The 22,474-nt window shown below is 42.9% G+C and overlaps 1 protein-coding gene across 1 annotated transcript in view; it reads right to left on the bottom strand.

Annotated features, from left to right (window-relative positions):
* The window catches only part of COLEC12 (collectin subfamily member 12), a 102,032-nt gene extending 101,697 nt beyond the window's left edge, over positions 1-335 (bottom strand). The window contains exon 1 of the mRNA XM_037380557.1: positions 126-335. Coding sequence (XP_037236454.1) covers positions 126-132 — 7 coding nt within the window. The 5' untranslated portion in view covers positions 133-335. The remainder of the gene's footprint in view (positions 1-125) is intronic.
* Positions 336-22,474: the final 22,139 nt, after the last annotated feature.

Raw genomic sequence — 22,474 nt, forward strand, 5'->3', positions numbered from 1 at the left:
TGCCCGCTCACGCCCCGCCAGCACCCTGCCCTGCCGCTGCGCGGTGCCCGGTGCGCGGTGCGCGGTGCCCGGTGCGCGGTGCACGTGTGCGGGCGGCTGAGCGGGCGCCCCGCTCCCGTCCCTACCTTTCATCTTGGCGCCTGGGCGGGTCACATAGGACGGACGGGGCGCGGCGGGGGCTGCCGCCGGGCGCGGCGGGCGGGCGGGCGGGCGGCGCTCCCTGCCTACTACCGGGCCATGCCGGGGGCCGGGCGCGCCCCCGCCGCGGGCCCTGGTGCGCAGCCCCTGCCGCTGCCGCTGCCGCCGCTCGCCGTCGCTCCTCGGCCGCCGGCGGCACCGCGCTCTCGCCGCCAGCCCCGCGCGGCGCGGCCCGGCCCCGCGGAGCCGCGGCCCGGCCCCGCCTCCCTCCCTCCGCCCCGGGGAAGGGGCCGCGGCCGGGGCCGGGCGGCGGGGGCGGGCTCCGGGCCCCGCCGGCGGCTGGGCCCGGGGGCGTCGCACCCCGCCCCGCCGCGTCCCGCGGGGCTCCCGGGGTGCGGGGCCGCAGGCAGCGGGGTCTGCCCGTGGGGAGCGGCCCGGGGACAGGACCCGCAGGGCACCCACCGGTGACCGGGGGGCTTGCGTGGGATGCGGCGTTGCCAGGCGGGAGAACGGCCGGTCCCTGCCCTCCCCAGGCGGGTGGCAGGCCGGTGTGCCCCCCACCGCGCCCCCCGAGGGCTCCCGGCGCGGCGGGTGCGTGTCCCCGGCGGGGAGCGGCTGCGGGACCCGCGGGGTTGGCCCTGGCGCTGGGCGAGGCGCCGCCAGCGGGACGGGTGGGCGCCCTGGGGTCGCGCGCGGTGCACGCGCTGAAGAATGCGTGTAAATATTTGTGGGTTTGGGGATATACAGGCCAGGCCTCTTCTACTTCTCTAGTTCTGGATGTTGCCAGGAATAATGGATCGTCTCCAGGCTCCCGTTTTCATGAGCGGCACCGTTTGATTTTCTGCAGACCTGCCCGTTTTTAGCAACGGGAAGACGGTGACGAGCATTTATGATCCAGCTTCGGCTGTGACCACTGGTGCTGAGGCAGCAGAGCCAGTGCGATGTACGCCGCTTCGTCTGGGGCGGAACAAAGTAACAGAGGCACCAGCGAGCCTTGCCCATTGCAGAGGGGGGATGCACACGGTTTTTGCCTTGGCATTTAGGGGTATCGTGGTGTGTTGAGTGTGGGGACGCCCCAAGAAGTGATTATACTACATGGTCTTTTCAGGAGGCCTATGGCTCCAAGAAGGACTGGAGCATACCGGAAAGGTCACGGCACAGTATCACAGCAGCATTAGTTTAACACCAGGTCAAAAAGCACTGGAAACCTCAGGTACGATCTTGCCCGAGCAGGGAATGGAGGATTAAGTCCACGAAAAGTAACCATTGTAGAGCAAAAATTAAATAACAGATTTAGAAATCTGAATTCCTTCAGTGGGTCTGATGACTTGAGTTGACACTTACTTGAGCGTGTTTTGCTGACTTGGAGGCAGTACCTTCAGCTTGGGGTTGTCGAAGGTACTTGAATACCAGCTGCAGTAGCCATTTGCTGCTTTAAAGCAGGGCTCAGATATCAAAGAGACTTGACTCAGCTTTTAGTTTGTGCTCTGGTAGTTGTCTGGAATATCTATTTTTGGTACAAGTGGCGAGTAAAACATTTAAATCTGAATACAGTCATCAGAAAATTATGGATGTCCTTAGCGTTGTGTTGGATTAGGACAACAGTTCTTGCGGTGTTTGTATCACCGATTAATGCTTGCTCAGTTGTGTGATTGATTTTGGATCCTAAATTAACTTACAATTTTTGTTTTGAAGAATCAAACTAAAAACTATCTAGACTGATCCAAAGCCCATGAGCATGTTTCTAAGAAGAAATCTTAATCCTAATCTTAGTCCTCCTAGCTAGATAAACCACTGAATAGGTACATGCTTGGAGTGCAACACAGTACACAGTACAGGGTACAGTATGTAACTAGCATTGCCCAGTCCTGAGCCTTCACAAGCCTGAACTTTTTATACACCGTTTAATACTTTTCAAGTTTCTTTTAAAGCTACAGTGAAATTTGCCAAACATAATTACACCGTCTCTCTGGTTAAAACCACTGATTTCAGAAAAAAGTTTCAAGCATATTTTCATATTCTTTTATTTTCAGGAAACTTTAGACTGTGTTCTAGGGAAATCCAATTTCACAAAAATACTTCATTTTAGGGACTTTTTGGTTACTCTAGTTCAGCACGTAATTTACGAGGCCTGTTTTTTCTTCCAATAATAACAATAACATAACAACAGTTTACTACCACAATGGACTGCCTGTCACAGAGATCCCACGTTGCAGCCAGATCCAAACTCGGAGAAGGGCTAGGGGATGTAAACAAATCATCCTTGTTTAGAAGTGTTTACGTATAGGCTTAATACGGCTTGTTTATATAGAACTATTACAATTATTTCATCAAATGCTGAAATAAGGTACCCAAGTGAGTGCTTTGCAGTTGCTGTGGCACAGTGTGACTTTAAGCACTTCCTAACCATGTGTGTATTGTTCGTTTTTTCCTTGCTTCAGTCTTCACTTGTGTATCAAGGAAGCTCATTTATAACCATTCACACTCACTTTCACGCTGCGAGCTGTGTTGCTGAAGTGATCTAAAACCAGAGGTAATGTGCTCAGTTCCTGTTCACTTTGATTCAACTTCACAACAGACTGTTACACACCCCTGGCTCTTTCCCACAGCCTGACCTACAAATTTTTTTCAGCATTGCTCCTCTCTTCTCCAACCACAAACTGCCTGTTTGGCAAGTCTTGGAGATGCTGGAAGCCTTGGTCCATACACGTGGAGGTGCGTATGGCATTCTTTTTTGATTGGAAGCCTTCTCATTGTCCAAGCCCACATGCAATACAAAGGGAAATAATTAAATAAAATATCTGAAAAATAATTGCATGCATCATTGAGGAAAACTGCATGTGACTCGGGAACCATATGTGGAAGATCATTTGTCTGAAGTAAGTACCATTTGGGTTCAATACAAAATGTGCATTTGAAAAGTAAGAGCTGAGTATTATAACATATTTTAATGATAAATCTTTTTCTCCACAACAGTTTCATACTATTGTTAATGACCATTTTGGACCTGTGCCCAGAGTGAAGACATTATCCTTGGATCTGGGTAATGAGTTTGTAAATGATCCTGAACAAATGGTGAAGTTATTTACTAATAATTTTGTTAAATCTGCAGATGAGCCTTTTCTTAAGCTGGGTAACTAGCATCGTAATTTGAAAGTATTTAGTTATCTAGACTTCTCTCTGACAAGTGAGGTTGGGTGATTTTTTTTCTTTCCTATTTTTTGATTAACTGGGAAACTGAAGAGATTCTGAAAGCAGCAAAACACCTGGCTATCTTTTCAGTATGCCAGAATTACTCAGAGATACAGGCTTGTTCTAAGTATGTTTTGAGTGTTGATCATGCAAAGGCCCATGCACAAGCTCTCTTGTCTTTCAATTGCTGTGACCTTTTCTTTTAGAAACTTCATTTCTTGGAAGGAAGACACAAGATGACTCTAGAATAGGCTGGACAGTCACATTGTCCTAAACTTAAAGAGAAGCAAAATGGTGAAATGCAGTTAAAAGTACAGCTATTATGATTATCTACAGATTATATTTAGGGACCACTGTTTCATGTTTTTTATATTTGATGAAACACATCATTATGGGTTTTATTCATAATTTGAATTAAGATTATTTCTGGTTCAGAAAGTTTGAGAAATTTTATTTATAGACCAATTTCATTGCACAGTATTTTGTCAAAATTGCCTAAAACAATTGTAGCTGTTGTGTCAACTGAGTATGTAAATTGATTAAATATTTTACTTTTGTGCTCCAAAATTTCACATAATGCAAAGTAATTCCGTCACTGTTAGAGTGCTTAAATGTTGAAGACAGCAAAACCAAGACCAAATAATTAGTGCCAGATTTTATTAGGATGTTTGCAGAAGTAGATTATTATACATTAGTAATAACATTTTGTTTGTTCATAGTGTGTTTCTTTCAACACACAGAGTGAAATAATTCTGATTTCCTCAGAAGTAGTTTCTTATTGCCTGAGGTCTAACCAGACCAGGTCTTCGGCTGGAGTATGTCAAAACAATAGTGGCCACAGGGTTTGGTTTATGTTGGTGGAAGGAGGTAAAGATCTTGCCATGTTTTGAGACTGTCCAAATGCCAATGACATGCAGCTTTGAGTTATCTTCAGTGGGAGCCAACAGGCACGAACCCAGAATTGGGCTCTTTCAGCCCGGAGGAGCAGCCTTCTGCTGTTGTTGCATGTCACACTTTTCAGCTGGGGTTCAGGGATGGCTGGATGTGTTCTGCTGCTCTTCAGCTGTGTAACTTCTCACAGAGGTAAGGAGATGCAGAAAGGTATCTCTCTAAGGCCATCTGGCACTAGAGGGAGTGGAAGCTGGTGTAATATACTTACAGGCACCGACACAGCTTGGTTCAGCTGCATCCCCTCCCCACATTTGCCATTTGTGTCAATATAGGTCCACACGGCAAGTCCAAATGCATCATATTTGGTCTTCCTGACCTCTTGCCTTGCAGTGCACACCTCAGAGTCAAACAGAGGAGAAGTGAATATGGCTTGTATAGTGCTTGGCCACAGGAGAGGAGCACAGCAAGAAAAGCAAATAAAAAAGACGGTGATTTCTCCCTACATTAAGTTAACATTATTGCAATATATTTTGGCTCTTCAGCTTGTGAGTTACACCCACCAGGACTCCCTGATGCTTCAACAAGTGGGTGTAAGTAGGTCTGGGGGAATATTAAATTACAACTCTTCAACTCTGTATTTGGCTCAAAAAGTACAGAAAAAAACCTTTGTAAATGAGGGAACATCATGATTGCAATTGTAAAGTATTTTGCTCACTATATATAACAAATCTGTAATTTATGTAAATTACTGTTTATGGAGAAAGTTGAACATTTGAAGTTTTGCTTGTTTGGGCACAATGGCAATAAAAGATAGTCACTCTAATAAATATTTTGAGTTGTATGTACCAGGTTTATATTGGTCTTGCTTTTTAGAGTAAATGGACCTCAAAAGGAACAAATGAACCAAAAAATAGGTAGTGATAAATAGTCCCTTCTATACTGCTTGTGAGATCACATTGTCAACAGTTGGTTTTGATGCAGTATTTCTGTCTTCTTTCAGGTGGATTACAGGGCATCAGATATTCACTGAAAATATTAATGAAAGCTTTGGAGAGATCCCACGTCTTTTTCATTTTGTCAGACTTCATAAATACCACATACAAATAATTGTTGTCAAAGAACATTACTGAGGTTGTGAAATCAAGCGCTCACAAGCTAGGAAATGCCAGGAGAACGATTTCCCATGGGTCCTTAACTGACCTGAGCATGTTTGGAATTACTGACAAGACATATTCATTCCTACTGATAAAAAGTATTGATATGGATGTTAGTTTATAGCAGTGTATCAATTTTTCTCCAGTATTCGGTACAGAGAAGGGACTGAACTCATTTAGTGAGCACCCATTCAATATTTTATCTTCTCTTCTTTGTTCCTCTAGGTCCCATTCACTGCAACATGCATGCTCTGCTCTGAAGATAAAATTATTGATTTCTTCTATGTCTGTTGTCAGGGTAACATTTATATATTTCACAAATGTTAATTAACCTTTGCAAGCAATAAGGAGTATTATTACCTCCATTTTATAGGCTGGAGCCACAGTAATTAAAAGTTATCCTCTCATGAGAAGCGGATCACTTGAAGTGCTATGATTTCTGAGGGTACCCAGCATTGCAGTCAATGTTTACACTGTACACCCAACGACACCTTCCACTTCCCACTTTGCAAGCCTGGCTAAAAGTCCTAGTCACAGCCACACAAGACTCGGCTACACACGATGCTGCCTCTGCCCTTCCTCTCCCTGCTTTCCATGCGTATGAAGCCTGCAAGGAGCAATGCTGGCATACTCTGAGCCAAATCCCGCATGTGGATGATTGAGATAGCAGGACATCAGGTGTGCTGCTGATAGCATAAACCCAGCAATACAGCTACAATGATGCACAGTATTTTAAACACTTGAAGGCTTTGAAGTCTAGATCCCATTGACTTCCATGGCAGGGGTGAGTACTCAGCCCTTTTGCAAATGATACTGTAGGGTTCCTGTCAGGACTGTTGAGAAAAACATGGGTAGAGATAAGCTAGGATGAGCTGGATGTTGGCGAGTTTTGGGGTGGGTTAAGTTAGCCAGTGGCAGCTCAGCCCCCACCCGCTTGCTCACTGACTTTCCCCTAGATGGATGGGGGAGAGAACTGGGAGGGCAAAAGTGAGAAAAACTCATGGCTCCAGATGAAGGCAGTTTAATAAGCGAATGGGGGGCGGGGGGTGTGGAAGAAAAATAAAAACCCAAGTGATGCAAAGGCGATCATTCATCACCTCCCACCAGCAGACTGATGCCCAGCCAGTCTCTGAGCAGCAGCTACTTTGGAAAAAAAAAACACGTTCCTGTTTTTGCTGAGCATGATGTATATGGTGTAGAATATCTCTGGTCAGTTTGGGTCAGCTGCCCCCTCTCAGTCTCTTGCCCATTCCCAGCCTACTCACTGGGGCACCAGAGTTAGAAACAGAGAATGCCTTGATGATGTGCAAGCTCTGCTCAGCAACAGCAAAAATGTTGATGTGTTACCAACACTGTTTTGGTCACAAATCTAAACTACAGCCTTGCATAGGCAGCTGTGAAGCAGATGATCTCCACCCCGGCCAGAGCCAGTGCGGTCGCTCACATTGCATAGGCACTGCCTGGCAGAGTCAGAGCCTTCTCTAGCACTGAAACCGCCAGCTTTGAAAACAAGAATTTCTTTTTCTCCCCTGCCTCTTCTCTGACCTTTATGACAAGCGAGGCAGAACTCTTAAAAGACTTAAGGTTTTCTTCACTATACAAATCTGTGGTTGACATCTTGCTTCTGCGCTCTGCAGATTTCCACTGGGAAAGGGAAAAGGCCATTCCAGGTGCAAATCTACCCATCACATTTCAGGACTGTGCTCCAAAGCCTGGGAAATGAGAGATTTTAAAAGGAAAAGCCTGCAAGTTTTTGACATAGACAACAATATATACATTTTCCCCTAGGTTCTTTCTTGGAAAAATTTCCAAAAAAATTATCAAAAGAAGTCCAAACAAAATCAGCCAGAGGCATTCAGCCAGCAGAAGAAATTACAGCTAGGATGACTGAACTTTGGCAAAGCTAAAAGGTCCTTATAATGGAAAATATTGGGTAACTTTAGCAAAAGGCCAAAACCAGTTGAGGAATGAAGAAAGAATGACCATGGTGACCAGTGATTTTAATCTTCCATCTATCATGCAACCCTGTAAAGAGAAGATACAACCCAAAATGTGTCTAGAGATATCTATGGAGAGGACACAAGGGAACAAGTTGATTTTGACCTTTCTTTTGTTACTCCAGGATGTCAGGTCTTCTAAGATCCCTACAAAGCTTTCTCCATGAGTAGGAAAGTCAGTTTTCTCTATTTGAGAAATTTATGACAAATGAGATACGTGCACCTGCATCTTCCTGAGGTTCATGTAAAATTACTTACAAGCCTACCTGAGCAATGAGTTACAGCCTTCAGCTGGTGGCTCCAGCCATTCAGACCTCCCCAGGCAGAATATAGACCACCCTTTCCTCTGCTTGGAAAATGACTGCTCAGCATGCAGCTGGCTTGCAGAGTCTTGTGTAAGGAGTATTCCAGGCATTTCAGTATAAAGTTCAGCAAACAAGCACTGTTCCTAGCCCATTTCAATGCAGGTGCTACAGTGGACTGTTTGGATTTAAAAAAAAATCCCTCATGCTCTGGCAACAACACATCTGCTGCTGCTAACAGAGCCCAGAGAGGCCGCCAGCTCTGTGCCTCCCAGAGAGGCAAAAGCAGAGACCAAGAGCAAAGTGCTGCATTACTCACTGGCTCTGTTGTTACTGCAGGGACAATTGGGATGGAGAGGGAAGAATTCAGCTACACAGGTATAAAACAACACTTTGAAGTGCAGAGTTTTCATGCTGTCATTTATAATATTGTTTTCTTCATAGAAAGACACCAGGTATGCTTGTTGACAGAACAATTTTTTGGTCAAAACCTGTCAAAATTAGCAGAACAAGTATATGAACACCTGTTCATTCAAACTTTTCCCTTATGATCTGGAGATCTCTGGGGTTTCTTGGGCAATGGAGAACTGCAAGAGTAGGGTGGAGTGTGAAGCACAGAGCAGCAGCAGACACCAGGTTCAGCCCATGTGCTATATGCAACGCAAGCAAGAACCATTCCCCAGGGGAAGGAAAATAAGACAAGGCACCAGAGGCACCACCTGACTACTGTTTCTGGGGGCTGCTTATAGATTTAAGTATGGAAAGGTTTGTTTCTTCTGTTGCCATTTAATTTTCTGAGTTTAGGAGTGTTACTAGTTTTGCATTGCATTAGACTTTAGAAAGTATACTTTAAAATTGGTAACAGGCAGCTGGTCTGCTTGTAATGTTCTTTTTTCCCCCTTCAGATACTTGACTGTGTAATAAAGATCCACTTTTCTATTTATTACATGGACGTTGTCAAAGTACTTGCTAAGAAACAGGTATCCAAATGCATGCAGAAGTCTCAGAGAGCAAAAATCACTTGGATAGTGAAATTTGTAGAGTCATTAGCTACATTCAGCAGTGGGTCCAGCTTGGAGATTACGAGGTGCTCCTGACTGGTTTTGTCTCCCTTGACCTTACCAGACAAGTCCTAAGGAGAACCTGCTGGAGATATGCCCAGGTTAGTGTGCATTAGGTGTTAGATGTTTGTGGCAATACATCACGGATGCTTTGAGGCAGTTTGTCTTGGCCCAGCTCATAGAAGCAATAATATATGTTGTAGTAAAGGCAGGACGTGTGAGTAAATCTGGTAAGGAGCTGTACACTTTCTGTTTACCCCTGCAAACATCCCTCAACCCAGCCAAAGAGCTTAACTTTATGTCATTGTATTTTATTTTTACATATTGGCGGAATTTGCGTTTGCAGTTACAGAAAGGTGAAACCTGTGAGCCATTTTCATGTCCTGTTGGCCCAGATGCTACTTCTTCCACAGAACTGAAACACAAATGCAAAATTTTGCTGGAGGTTGATGTAGCCCCTTGGTCTCACAGGAAAAGGGAGGGAAAAGTTTTGAGTCATTTAGCAATAACCACAGGGAAATATAGCCCCATCCACATTCGATTCCAGAGAATTTGAGGTTTGGATGATATAGAAGAGGAATTACTGGGGGGAAAGGACTTCCCAGGCCCTGCTGATAGAAGGACCTTCCAAAGTGCAGATGGATTTTATCGTTTCTGTAATTCTTCTAACTCTGCGTTTCTCATTTTATGAGTGTGAGCTGTCTCCGTTTCCCTGCCCCTTCCCGTTGGGCTCATTCTTCTTTGTGTAACCCTGATTCAGCAGCAGCTCAGTGCCTCCTGGGATGAGGGTGAGAACTGGCTGCATTTGCTGGCTACAGGAACAAACATTACCTTGCCTGAGAGGAACGGAGCTGCTGCCAGCAGAGTCAGCTAGCAGAGCCTTGGCCGTAGCTGCAGCCACCCCTCATTTCCCCCTCATGCAGGCACTGAGCTCCTTCTGACTAACGATGTTTTCTGGTAACTCTTTGTGATGCCTTGAACCTTTTCACAGCCTTGGAGTGAAGGAAAGGGACATGGAAACGCAACCTCCAATTTCGGAAAAAGTGTTCGATGTCTCCCAGAAGAAGTGACAACTGTGATGAATTGATGGGTGGCCAAGCTCTAAACATGTACATGCATTTGGAGAGCAGTACTTACCTGTCTTGATAAATGTCCCAAGTAACAGTGGGACCCTAATGCCAGTCTTTTTACCTGCTCATCATGGGTGCTCATCTGGGTTTGCCCATGTACCCGCTTCCTTAACATCTAAAAAAAAAGGAAATAATTACCATAAAGCCCCATTTTTCTGTTTATTCAAAATAAATTATCTTGATATAGTGTTTGAGGTATTAATTTGGGTGAGGAGAGTTATGCATTGAGAAACATGGCAGAGCAATAATATAATCTTGGTCCTACTGAAGTCAGCAACAGCCCAGTTTCCACTGATTGCAACGCACTTGCTATGCATACCAGGTGCCTGTGAGGCACCATCGGAGCTAAACTAAATCACAAACATGAGCTTTCACACGTTATTTGGAAAAATATGGAGTCTGTAACCCTGTTTATGTCTCTCAGAATGGATTCCAGTCCCGATGCAACTTTAAATCCATGAAATATGAAAATCCTTTCTGCACTGATACACAGGTAAATACATAGTCCTCTGTTAGGTGGCATGGCCACTATCAAACTTCCTTCATCCAGCTAGAAGCAGACTGCTCCTGTGAGCCCTCCATTTTCTGAGTGTTGGAGCTGCTTTGCTGACTTTGGTAGTTGCCCCAGAAACACAACTGCTGTAGGACATGATAGTGCAGGAGGTGAATTCATCCACTGCTATAGCTATGTGGGCATCTGATCACCAGACAAGAAATCTTGAAGCGGATTTCTTATATGGTGGGGTTGAAATATGAAGAATGCAGCATTGGGATACGATCTTCTCTGCTAACCAAGTAGGCTCCAGCATTTTATACCACTGGAAGCTTTTTTCAGGGGTGGTAGTTCTTGTAATGGGTTGATCTTACCAAAAGGTGACTCTGAATCTGAAGGGTCTTCTGACAACAAGACTGCAGCTAGTAACTGCAAAGAAAGAATGTGAAAGCTGAAAGTCCATGACCTATATGTGTCCAGGTGAACCCTATTGAATGGATTTTTTTTTTTTGACATTTTAAATTGTACATTAAACTCCTCTGTTCTTGCTAGTTTTATGGCAACTTTATGTTGGTCATGCAAGACACCTTTACGACTGATATATTCAGGTGTATTCACTTGGTTGTATAACCTGGTGTTACCGAATCAGCTGAATGACTTCAGAGCTACTCTCTCCTCCTGCTGTTGCTGATGGTCTGTGATCGTGGGTTTTCTAGTAACTGAACATCTTTAAATGTCCTATAAACTGTCAGCAACTGGTGTCTGATCTCATTTACGCCCGAGCCCGGACAGACGTGCAGCCAGTGCAGAGCTGGGGAGTTCGGGGATTGCAGGTGAGGAGCCTCATTCATGGTCTGATGTGCTGAGCTTTCTGCAGGAATTAATTGGTCATGCAGCCAATACTTTCGTTCATGTTTTTCTTGGCAAGAGTGAACTGAAATGGTTTGTATATAATTACACGGCTTTACTTTGACTTGTGCTTCCCGATTATGCTGATGGACAGCATTTTTGACTCTTAAGAAATCTATATATAATCTTACACTGTACATGGTGATGATATATGAATTGATATTGGAACAATGACTGAATTCCTTCATGGTTTATTAATACCATTCTGAATTTAAACAGTTTTGATTAAATGCTTGCTAAGACTCATGCTGTTTTATAGCCATGTGGCGCTCTTTGGAAAGAGGGATTTTCTTCTAACTTATCTGTGTAAATACCAGTCCTGATCAAAACACGGAATTTATGTGTTAAGAAAATTTTGCCATTGAAAATTTGATTTTCTTCTCAATCAAAAGAGAAATGACATTTGAACCTATTTCCCCTACAGCCCACGGTACAGAAATTCAAAAAGACTATTTAGAAAACTGTAAATTTTGGTTTGGAGTTTGAAATTTTGGTTTACAATTTTTAAACGTTTGCCATATTTCTTAGTTTATGTTTTTACATGTTTAAATTGATATTACTTTATGCAGACTTTAATTTTTTGAAATCAGTTTATGATGTCAGTGGGGCTATATTTTATTCTATTATTTTAAAAAAATGTTAAGTTTGGCTTCTGTTTACTACTCATTAAAGCATTTTATCTTCTCTATGTAACTGTCCCCTGTTTCTGTTGGGCTGAAACAATTTATCAGGCTGTTCAGTTCCAATACAAACAGGAAATACTTGGACAGGAGTGACATACCAGTTCTTTGCAAAAACCAGGAGACACTGGGATCAAGGAAAGAGGTTTCATTCAGTGATAGAAACCAGCACACAGTAATGATTTCAAAAGATAGTACCAACCAGTAAATGAATAAAATATTTCAGCTACGATGTTAGTTTGTATTACATTATGCTATGTTGTCATATGCCAACTGCAGTAGTGTATAACTTGCCATAAGTTATAGAAATTATTTTAAAATGAATACAAGAAAATAGGAAAATAATTTCAAAATGCCAAAATAAATTTACATAATGTATGACGAATTTTATTTTCAACAGTTGAAGTTTGTGCTGAAAGCCTTTGGGGGTGGAGTTCACTTGTATCAACATATTCTAAAATGTTTCGATTTTGATGAAAAGAGCACTATTGCGTTGGAAAATATTTTGATGGAAAAGTCATCCAGTATTTTAGGTACCAGGATGGCAGTTTACTAAAACCTGTGTATGAAGGAAATGAACACATTCCAAGAAAATACCCAGACGTGGATGTAGATACTGCTGCTTGTTTCCTGAGAGGCTGAATGAGTTGCCATTAGTCAATGGAAAAGATCCTATTTACTTTTCATCTCTTGTAGGGGTGGGTATTGTTTAGTTCTTTAAAAGCTATTAAATATCTGCTTAAACTTCATCTGCTCTTTGAAGATGCTCTTTTTAGAGCAGTTTTACTACATTTGCTCTTTCTGACGGTGCTAGCTGTAGAGAGCCTGGTAAGGCAGCATCTTTACAGAAATCCTTTGCTTTAAACTTTCATATTCAACAGCTTGCAAGACCAGAAGCTGTCACTGAAATCTTGGCCCTTCTGAAGTCAATGGAATATCTGCCACTGGTTTCAGTGGAGCCGGGATTTCATTGCATATTGAGAGGATTACCTTTTTTTTGTATTTTATTGGCAGAAAGGAAAGCAGTGCAAATCCAATACAGTTAAACAAATATATGATATGTTTGGATGTGTAACTCCTCTTTGTATGCATATTAAAGGCAAATTGCGCTGGAACTTGCCCATGCTCATTGCAAGCAGGTGGCAGTTATCACTGATTCATAACACATAAATTGTTTGAAAGCCAGAATTTCCCATATATCTATCGGTAGGAAATAATGTCGCAACACTAGCAAAGATCTAGCAAAGACCGAGGCAAAGCTATATAGAGAAGAAGGTGGTTTTATTTGGAAAATGGAACAAATTTCACTCAATACTTACGCTCTCGTGCCCATACACCGATGCTGACAGGTGCCAGGAGGGGTATATACCCAAATCACTGCATTTGGGCATCCAGATGGGAGTATCCAGTGGTCTGGTTGGGAACCCTTGGTAGGCAGGACAAGGGGTGCCACCTATGAAGTCCTCCTCACAGCTCCTGGTTTCTTCTTAGGTTGGTGACAATGACCTGGTTTTGTATGTGCCTCTTTTGTACCATCTAGAAGTTGAGAGTCATTAGTTACTCCAGCCTGGCCCACCTCTGTGTCTCCCAGTCCGGGTGTCCTGGGAAGCCACACACAGATCAGTTGGGGTCTTCATGGGCTGCTAATCCAGGTGCTGTCAGCAGCTGTTGTCCTCATAAACCTTCCACTGTTGCTTCTTCACCTGGTTGCCCACCCCAACCTTCCCACCCCTGCTCCATTCGTACCAGTCCTAATATTCCTACTGCAGTTCTGTACATGTCGATGCAAAACTCAACAGACTTTCTTTGTTTGCAACTTTTTCAGGGTCTATGCAAAGCTGAGCTACTTGTGAAAAAATACAGCCCCCTTTTCACTTATTTTACTTCGAAAGTGACTCTGTTCTGATCCTAAGATTAATTTTCCCACTCAGGAAAAAGATCCAGCTTATAATGGATAGTTTGTGAAGACTGCAAAACTTCACTGAATAATTCCTATGTTTATATATATTTTTTGTATTACGTCATATTGGGAGACCTCAACAAGACATATTTTTGTGAGGTTATGTTAAAAAGAATCAACTTTTTCAGTTTAACTGCCCGACTGTAATTAAAAGACGCCCATTTGATGGGGCCCCCTTGTGCTAAGCCGTCTAAGATAAGTAAAAGACATTACTTTCTTTTAAACCATAAACATCACATACGTTTGAAAAAGATCTCAGATAAAGGAACAAGATAGTAAAGATGTACCTTAAATCTGTTGTCTAATGGTTAATGTAGTTTTTGCCTTTTATAGACTGTTGCATGTGAAGAACTGTGTGAAGCTGACCAAATTAGAAACAAAACAGATAGCTTTCTATTGCAGGAATGAATGAAGGCTTTAAGATGAAATGCAACAACAACCTTTCACCCACAAAAAAACAGTCCAAAAGTAAGATTTTGATTTATTTGATTCTACACATATTTTTGTCATTAAGCTTTGTGGCATACTTTAAACTTTTGCTGCACTGTTATGCATGTTAAGCCACTGATTCCCACATGGTGAGATAATGGCAAAGAAAACACTCGTGTCACCACAGTCGAGGAAAAAAGAAAGTCTCAGGCAGAGACACAGAAGATTTCAATGCTCTGTCAACCATGTTAGCCTACATGGAGATGACACCATGCAGGGTTTCTGGGCTCTTCTTGCCTGTCTTAGGACACTCTATGAGCTCCTTTCAGTCGCAAGGGCAGAAAGGAGGACAGAATTTAATAAAACCACAGTAAGGAGAAAAAAAAAAAAAAGAAAAAAAAAAAAAAGGAAAAGCCAGCTAAGATCAGCTAAGATCTTTAATTTTAGATAGCTGGGCAGTGTTAGCTGTGAAGTTCTGGAATAAATGAGTCAAAATTGCAGATGGTCATGAAAAAGAAGAAGCAAAGCTGTGGATAGTAACAGCAGAGTTGCATCAGCTAAGCACGTGTGCGTGTGCATGTACACATCAGGATCCCCAGATCCAGAGCCTGTAGCCTAGTACAGAGCCCGTTGACATCTGCTGGAGTCACACCGCTACTGGTGGCTGCTCCTGGGCCCCACCTTTGAAGGCAAGAGGCTCCTTGGACTCTTTCTTCTTTTTTTATGAACAGGGACAACTAATTGCGATTGCTAATGTATATGCCAAACCGTTCTCATCCTTAAGTAGCTCAAATGATAATTTTCAAAAGTGTTGCTGTAAGTGGGTGCTATGTATAAATTAGAAGTTGGATATATAAACATTTCATTAATTAATTTATTTCTTTGCCTTAAAGCTTGGCTGTCCTATAGACTTCTGCTTGCTCAGCTGTGTCTGTCCTGGGCCTGAAGAGGTGCTGAAAGCGAGACAGCTGCTCTGCAGAAGCTCTTTTGAATTTCCTGCTATCCAGCACATGCAGTTTCTTTCAGAGGTGGGAGAAGGATGGAGGGAGCTACAGCAGCACGAGTCCTTGGACATTGCCCATCTCTTCTGTGCTCACACAAGGGGCATTTCACTGCATAATATACCAGGCAGGTACTAACTCCTGGAAAAGAATCCAAGAATGATGTAATTTTCCCCCCTAAACCAAAATACAGTTGCAGCTACAGAGATGCCCATCTTCACTTCCTAGCCAAAGGTGGTCTACCTTCTCCTGGTGGAAGGCCAGAGTCATTCTGTGAAGTTCTGTTGGCCCATGTGTTCTCAGAAAGGAGCATAAAAATAAGCACTTCCGAACTGACGGATTTATCACCACAAAATCCATGTGTATTTGCAATGTTGTTTTGTGAAGTCCTTTTACTGTGTGACCACAAAACTCCATTTATTGGTGAGAGTTGTGTCTTCAGTAAAAGTGTTTGCCAGTGTTTATCAGTCCTCCTTACTGAAGTACCACCTAAAGGGTTAGGGGAGAAAAAAAGAAGTCCAAGGATCACCTTGCACAATGTTGCTAAGATAGTTTTCACTACAACCAAATACTAAGGTTAGGCTTCAAAAACACATTGATCAGTTTTATTTTCTCCCCTTTTGCCTGCTTGCTTGTTTGCATCTGTGGAAATATGTGTGCGTGCATGTGTTTGTAAAATTTTTTTGCAATTGTTTCAGAGTCTCCCTTCTGATGTCTTGGAGACCACACATTAAGGAACACTGGGTGTAGACTAATTGTAAGACTTTCCTAGTACCATGAATTTAAGCTTGAATTCCCTTCTGCTTTTTTCTTTTTCTTCCCACAAGCAATATCAAAATGCCAACAGACAGAGACACATCTTGCATACGGGAGCATATTTATCTTGCATCACCCAATGTGCTCACATGCTGGAAACATAAACCCGTCAGGGTACTGGACATGCCAACAAGTTGCTTTGAAGTAAATTAAGGGCATGAAATTACAGCATAGCTGCATCCTGGTGATAGCTGCAGTTCCCTTCCATTTTCCTTCACATGAAGTAGCTTACCTGCAGTCACAACTGGGTAACCTGCCTTCTGCTGGCTGCAAGGTAGGAGCCCACACAGAGGTACTGCACAGGAAGGTCATGGATGTGAGCGTTTGTTTCTGATTTTTTGAGGCTCACTGCAGTGGAGGGCAAGTTCACTGAAACACAGGCGAAGAAGCAATGAAATGCCATGGAATAAAACAAAGAAATATGCGCTTCATTTAAAATATGTATGTATGTGCTATGCTCCTTCAAAGTAAAGTAAATGAACACACCACAGAAACAGTGCTTTGTATTTCTTTTAGATGTGGGATATTTGCTAACGTTGTTAGATGGACACAAAGCCAGATGGCTTCATTTTGAATTGTTATATGGTGTTCTTTTTCCACTGTGCCTAACAAAAAATCATTTATGAAGCAAAATAAAAAAGTCTCCTTATATTACGTAACTGTTAATTCAGCCTCAAAAAAGAAAAGAAAAAAAAAGGAAAAGAAGCCATTTGGGATACCATGGAAATATTATTGGATTGTTGCTGAAAATTTATTGCTTAAGACAAACATTGGATTAAATGACAGCTATTATAATGGCACCTTCGTGGCCAGTACATGCATTCATGGGAAAGTGGTTAATATCCCCTGCAAAGCAGCTGAACTTTTCAGAAAGGCAAAAAGCGGTATAGTTTTTTTCAGAGGCCGTCAATGTTTTCTGAAAATTCACACTGCTGGAGGTGCCCAGGAGCTCTGGATGACTGCAGATATCTTCTGCTGCTGGCACTTTCCCAATGGCCCACAGCACCCAGAGCACAGCCCAGACAAAGTCTGTAAGGAGCGGCACTTTGGGTGACAGACAATGAAAATGAAGCAGAGGATGGCCGTGCATCGCTGAGTGTGACAGTGACAGGGCCAGGAATAACCTACACCTCCTGACTCCCTACCTTGTGATCTCCTCACTAGGTGTCTTCCTGTTTTCCTTTGAAAATGTTGACAGCTTACTGGAGAGGAAAATCTACAAACATTACATATTCCACTGTCAAAAAAGGGCTTTGTTATTTGATATAGGAACTCTTTTAATTATTGTGGTAACTTCACAGCATGAGGTCGCAAAGGCCAAATTTGTTAGCAGCATTTATGAGTGATCTCTCCATGGGTAGCACACAAGTCCAAAAGAACTGGCTTGACACACTGGAGGTTTTTACACAGTTCCATTCAAGAACATTTTAATAATAAGCATCATAACGTTTTTGACTGGAAATAGTGAAGTTGGTGCTGATCCAGTGAGAACTGACCTGATTTTTCATGCACCACTTGAACCCATACCAAAAACCGTTCCAGCTCCTGTTTCTTTGGATTTTAGTTTCAGATAGAAACAGATGTACGCAAATCCAAAGAGACAGTTTTTTCCTGTAGGAGCCAAGAATTTAACCAAAACTTCGTACACCTGCATCACACTGACTGTACTTCAATCGTTTGAGTTTTCAGACAAATGCAAACTTGTTATTAGCAGAACGTATTAGACATCTGGATAGCTAATTTAAATGCTTTCATTAGTCACAGAACATTTTTGTTGTTTTTTATGAACATTTCTATTAAATTTGTTCACAATAAGACATTTTTGCCACTTCTTTATAATAGGAGTATTAAAGGGGTTAGAACTAAAATATGTCACAGGCAGAAACTCTCCTCTCTGCATACAATAAACACACAGTAAAAAGAAAAAAAGTATTCAGCCACATAAAAATATGATATGAAAACTTATATCCTAAACCATTCTTGGTCTGAAGTCAGTAGCGAATTTCTGTCACCTTTTTGCCTTCTTACACTTAATGGTACGAAGCACATTGGACTCAGCACTGCGGCTAAGCCTGAGAGAACCCGACAAGCTTTCTTCTTATAAAACCCCAAACATTAACCTACATCTAACCTGCCAAAGCACACAACTTTGGGAATTCTGCATCACACTCAGAATTGGGTCTCTGCTTGAATAAGGTGACCTGGTTTAATGGCGCATCTTGCTGGGGCAGATCTGCTCACAGGTTTGCATTTTGCATCACTGGAACTTGTATGAGCTCTGCACGCCTTTTCAAGCAGGTTGTACAGTGACTGTGATGTTATAGTGGCTGTGCTGGATGTATTCTTTCCATGGCTATGTTAAACAAGAGCTACGGTAAGAGATGCTAATGGCAATTAAAATTAAAATGTAAATTAAAACAGCAGCTATGATGATGACATCATAAATGTCAGCTCTTAAAAGAGTTTCACAAAGGGAATTATTGATCTGTATCTTCATGCCGGTGATGGAAAAAAACAGTGGAAAAAACCCCCACCAAAACCCAAAGTAGCTTCTTCCATTCATTCAAAGAAAGGTTGGAATTCAGGTACACTATTCCCCAGTCCAGCACCCTTCCTGTTACTGGCCATGGTATTCAATAGATGTGTATGGATTTGTAATTCCTGGACGGAAGCCTGCACTTCAGTTATACCACATCATCTGCCTTGCCCTGGATGTTAGTAGGTCCTCTGCAAGGCTCAGAGGTTTGCAAGGTTAGGGCTCCCAGGCAACATGGGCCACGCATATGGCTGTGCCTGTGTCGCTACCATGGTATCCTCATTCCAGAGCACAGCAAGCTCTTCAGAGCTTGCTGGTATGCCACATTGCTGGGTCCTGTTTTATATTGACAGAGTGAGAGCTGGGACATCTCAGCCAAGCAAACCCTTTGCTACAGGCACTCGTCTTAGATGCTACACTACTATGGCTTTACATTCAAGAGCAGTGGGCCTTGAGTCCCTGTGTGATCCCAGTCTGCCCTGCAAGGGTCTCAGAAGAGCCGTGGTGGGCCACGTTCAGACTGTCCACCCCAGGCTTTTAGCTTTGGCTCCTTCTTCCCTCGAATATACAGGATGCTAGGATTCAGCAGCCTCAGGTTGTAGGTGGTCCAAAGGGCTCATGAAGCTCTTGAACTTTGACATCACCGTGGCACCGGTGTCCTTCTTAAGCGCCACAATAGCAGCTCTGAATGTGGCCCACATGTCCTTTTCTAGCAATATGATCTGCAAGGGTAGACCTTTATAATCAATCTTAGACATTCCTAAAGAAGCTATTGGGGCTACACGCAAGCTGAAGAGTCTCAGCTTTAAATAGCTAACCCTTGTAAACCTCCATATCCCTTGAGGATGTTTGTGTGAACATAATACTGCACCTTCATAAGGAGGGTTTCTTTTCTGCCTTTACTGATCTGAACATGTGAAGTACTTCAGATCATCAATATCATATAGCAGGGTCAAGCATTTTAATTTATAGAGGGTCACAGTTGCTACTCCTCTTAAACACCAATGGAATTTTTCAATATCCTTGAAGTAAATCCCTTTTGCAAAACAGTAAATGTTAGTATGACAGTATGTCAAACATGGATTTGTTCCGAGATTATTTACTTACAATTAGACAACTGTGCTGGCTCTCAGAGAGACTAGTCAGCAAAATCAACATTATTTGAAAGAGCAGCGGGATGGCCAGTGTTTTAGAATCCAAGGAATGTAGTTTTCATAAATTCCGCAGCCTGGTGAGATGCCACAGAACCAGCTAATTTGTTCTGTAAAGTATTCTGGGGGGCCTGTGTTACATGTACCTACATTTTAGAGAGTTTCTGTTTTGTGAGGAAAAAGCAAGTAGTGATGTCTCTGTTTTAAACCTTGTGAGGTAGACACTTTCCCATTAAGAACAAAATATTCTCCATTCTTTTTTTTCCCTTTGACATATGTGTACATATACACAAACACACCTCTTGGGCAGGGCAGAATGTAGCATCTGCCAGGAGTGAAATTTCCAAACACAAAAAAGCAGTTGTCTGTTTGCAGCTCGAATCTGCTTCATGACACCATTAGTATTTCTGCATGCTGCAGTTCGGACTCTTCTTTGAAACTGCTGTAATAAGCATTCCTTGTAAATCCTTGCTGCATGGTTCGCTTGTTCCTGAGCTGAAAGCAAAAGGTAGAGCCTGTACAACATGCGGGGAGGCAGTTTTTAAGTAGACATTCTTCCTGGTATATGTTTTCAATAAAATCTTAATTAACTTCTTTACTAAATTGGCATGTTTCTCTTTGTGGACACAGTGTAGTTCAGCACATACTTTTAAAGCAGGGCAGGGACAGCAGAGAAGCTACAAACCCCACTTGGGAGTTCAAAAATGGGTGTTAGGACATCTTTTATGCACACATTCAGGGGCTGGCTTTTGGTTTAGTGCAACCTGACAGACCAAGTGCAGAGACACGGAACAGCTCTTTGCCTGTGCCACGGAATGCAGCAGGCAGCGAAGTGAACAGCTGCTGGGGCAGAGCATCTGCATGGCAAAATGGCAGTGACCTGGGTGCCTCCCTCACCTGGGCCACAGCTCAGGACGAACAGACTCACTGCTGCTTCTGGTACAGCCTCCAAGGCAGCAGACTGGCCTCTTTTTTTGTGGCAGCCTTGCAAAGCCCTTTGTGCCTCTGCTTGGCATGGTATATTTGCATGAAACAGCTAAACGTGTGGGTAAGAAATGTCTGTATGAGCAAGGTGGGGCTCCACGGGTCTTTGTGGGATGTATGTAATCTTACAGGGATGCAAAGCTTGAAGGGAAAGGTCATCAAAGAAAATGTTTTAAATGACTTAACTAGTATGCTGTGTATCTACCCATTCTTTAACTTTCTCTGCAGAATAAGGAGTCTGTATCCATTGTATGAGAGGCTCCAAATATAATCAATATTCTGGGAGTCTTCACCAAAAGGGTGGTCAAACATTGGAACAGGCTGCCCAGGGAAGTGGTTGAGTCACCATCCCTGGAGGTATTGAGAAGATATGTAGATGTGGCACTTAGGGACATGGTTTAGTGGGGGACTTGGTGGTGTTGGGTTAACAGGTGGACTTGATCATAAAGTTTTTTCCAACCTAAATGATTCTATGGTTCCATTTTTCAGCGTAATTAAAAATAGTCCTTGAAATCCCTTAAGACTGTTTACAATATCCCATTAAGTTTAACCTGGTCTTTTCAAAATTTGTCTGAGACTTAAAATCTAACTTTCAGATCTCCTCAGTGTTTCTGGTTTACCTCTTAGAGATTAGTTCTGTGAGGTGTCACATTCCCTCCCTTCCTACACCCATCACCATCAGCAAGGGCTGGGCTCCAAATGGATGACAGCAGATAAATGAAGTATCAGCCAGCAATGCTTCACATTAGGTGTGTCAGTTAAGGAGGTAAAAAAAGGAAAGGAAATCAGAAGTTTTCATACATGTTAGAAGGTGTTTTTCAAGTTCATCCTAACAGGAAAAAGGGTCACTAAAAAGGACACTAGATTTTCTTACTGATTTACAGATTTGTATTTACTTGATAAGCTAGGTAGAGTCCTGCTAAAACATTAAAGACATTTTTGCACTCAAGTGTTCACATAATGATGTGGAAACAGATGCCAGAAATAGTCTCGAGGGAGGAAAAAGAAACAGTGAACTAGGAAACCAGGCTCCTGTTAGGACAGATAATTAGAATATCTGAAGAGTGACAAAATTTCAGTGCCAAAACAGCTCCACTTCACATCATGCAGGAGATGCCAGCAAGATGAAATACAACAAATACCTCAGAAAATTTCTGGTACTTTCTGCTAAACTTGTTGCAAAAAGCTCATACACTATGAACCTTGCTTCACAACCATGCTCCCTCCTTCACATGAAGTTTTAGGTGCAGCAGAACCGAACCACCCGCAAGAACCAGACCCAGACCAGCACCAGAGCTGGCTGTAGGTGAGGGGGGGATGAGCTGGAACTTGCCTGAGATATCCTCGTACTATATTTTCAGCTATATTTTGCATGAGGAGACCTGGGGGCAAAATAACCATCAAGAGTTATTTTCCCTTCAGGACAGTAGAAGCCTGCTAGTGCAGATACTCTTCTTTGCACTTGGTTGTGTAAGGGAAGGGGAAGGAGGCACTATCTGGCAGCGAGGAGCAGGAAAGCAGGGAAGAACAGGGGATGTGTTTTGCTCTGCTCCATCGAGTAGCCCTGCCCTGGTCCATTTGTTGTGCAATTTAAAACTGCCTGTCAGCAACATTATTTATGGCAATGCACAGGCTGTGTCTCAGAATCAG

This window comes from Falco rusticolus, chromosome 3, assembly GCF_015220075.1.
Source record: "Falco rusticolus isolate bFalRus1 chromosome 3, bFalRus1.pri, whole genome shotgun sequence".
NCBI classification, from domain to species: domain Eukaryota; kingdom Metazoa; phylum Chordata; class Aves; order Falconiformes; family Falconidae; genus Falco; species Falco rusticolus.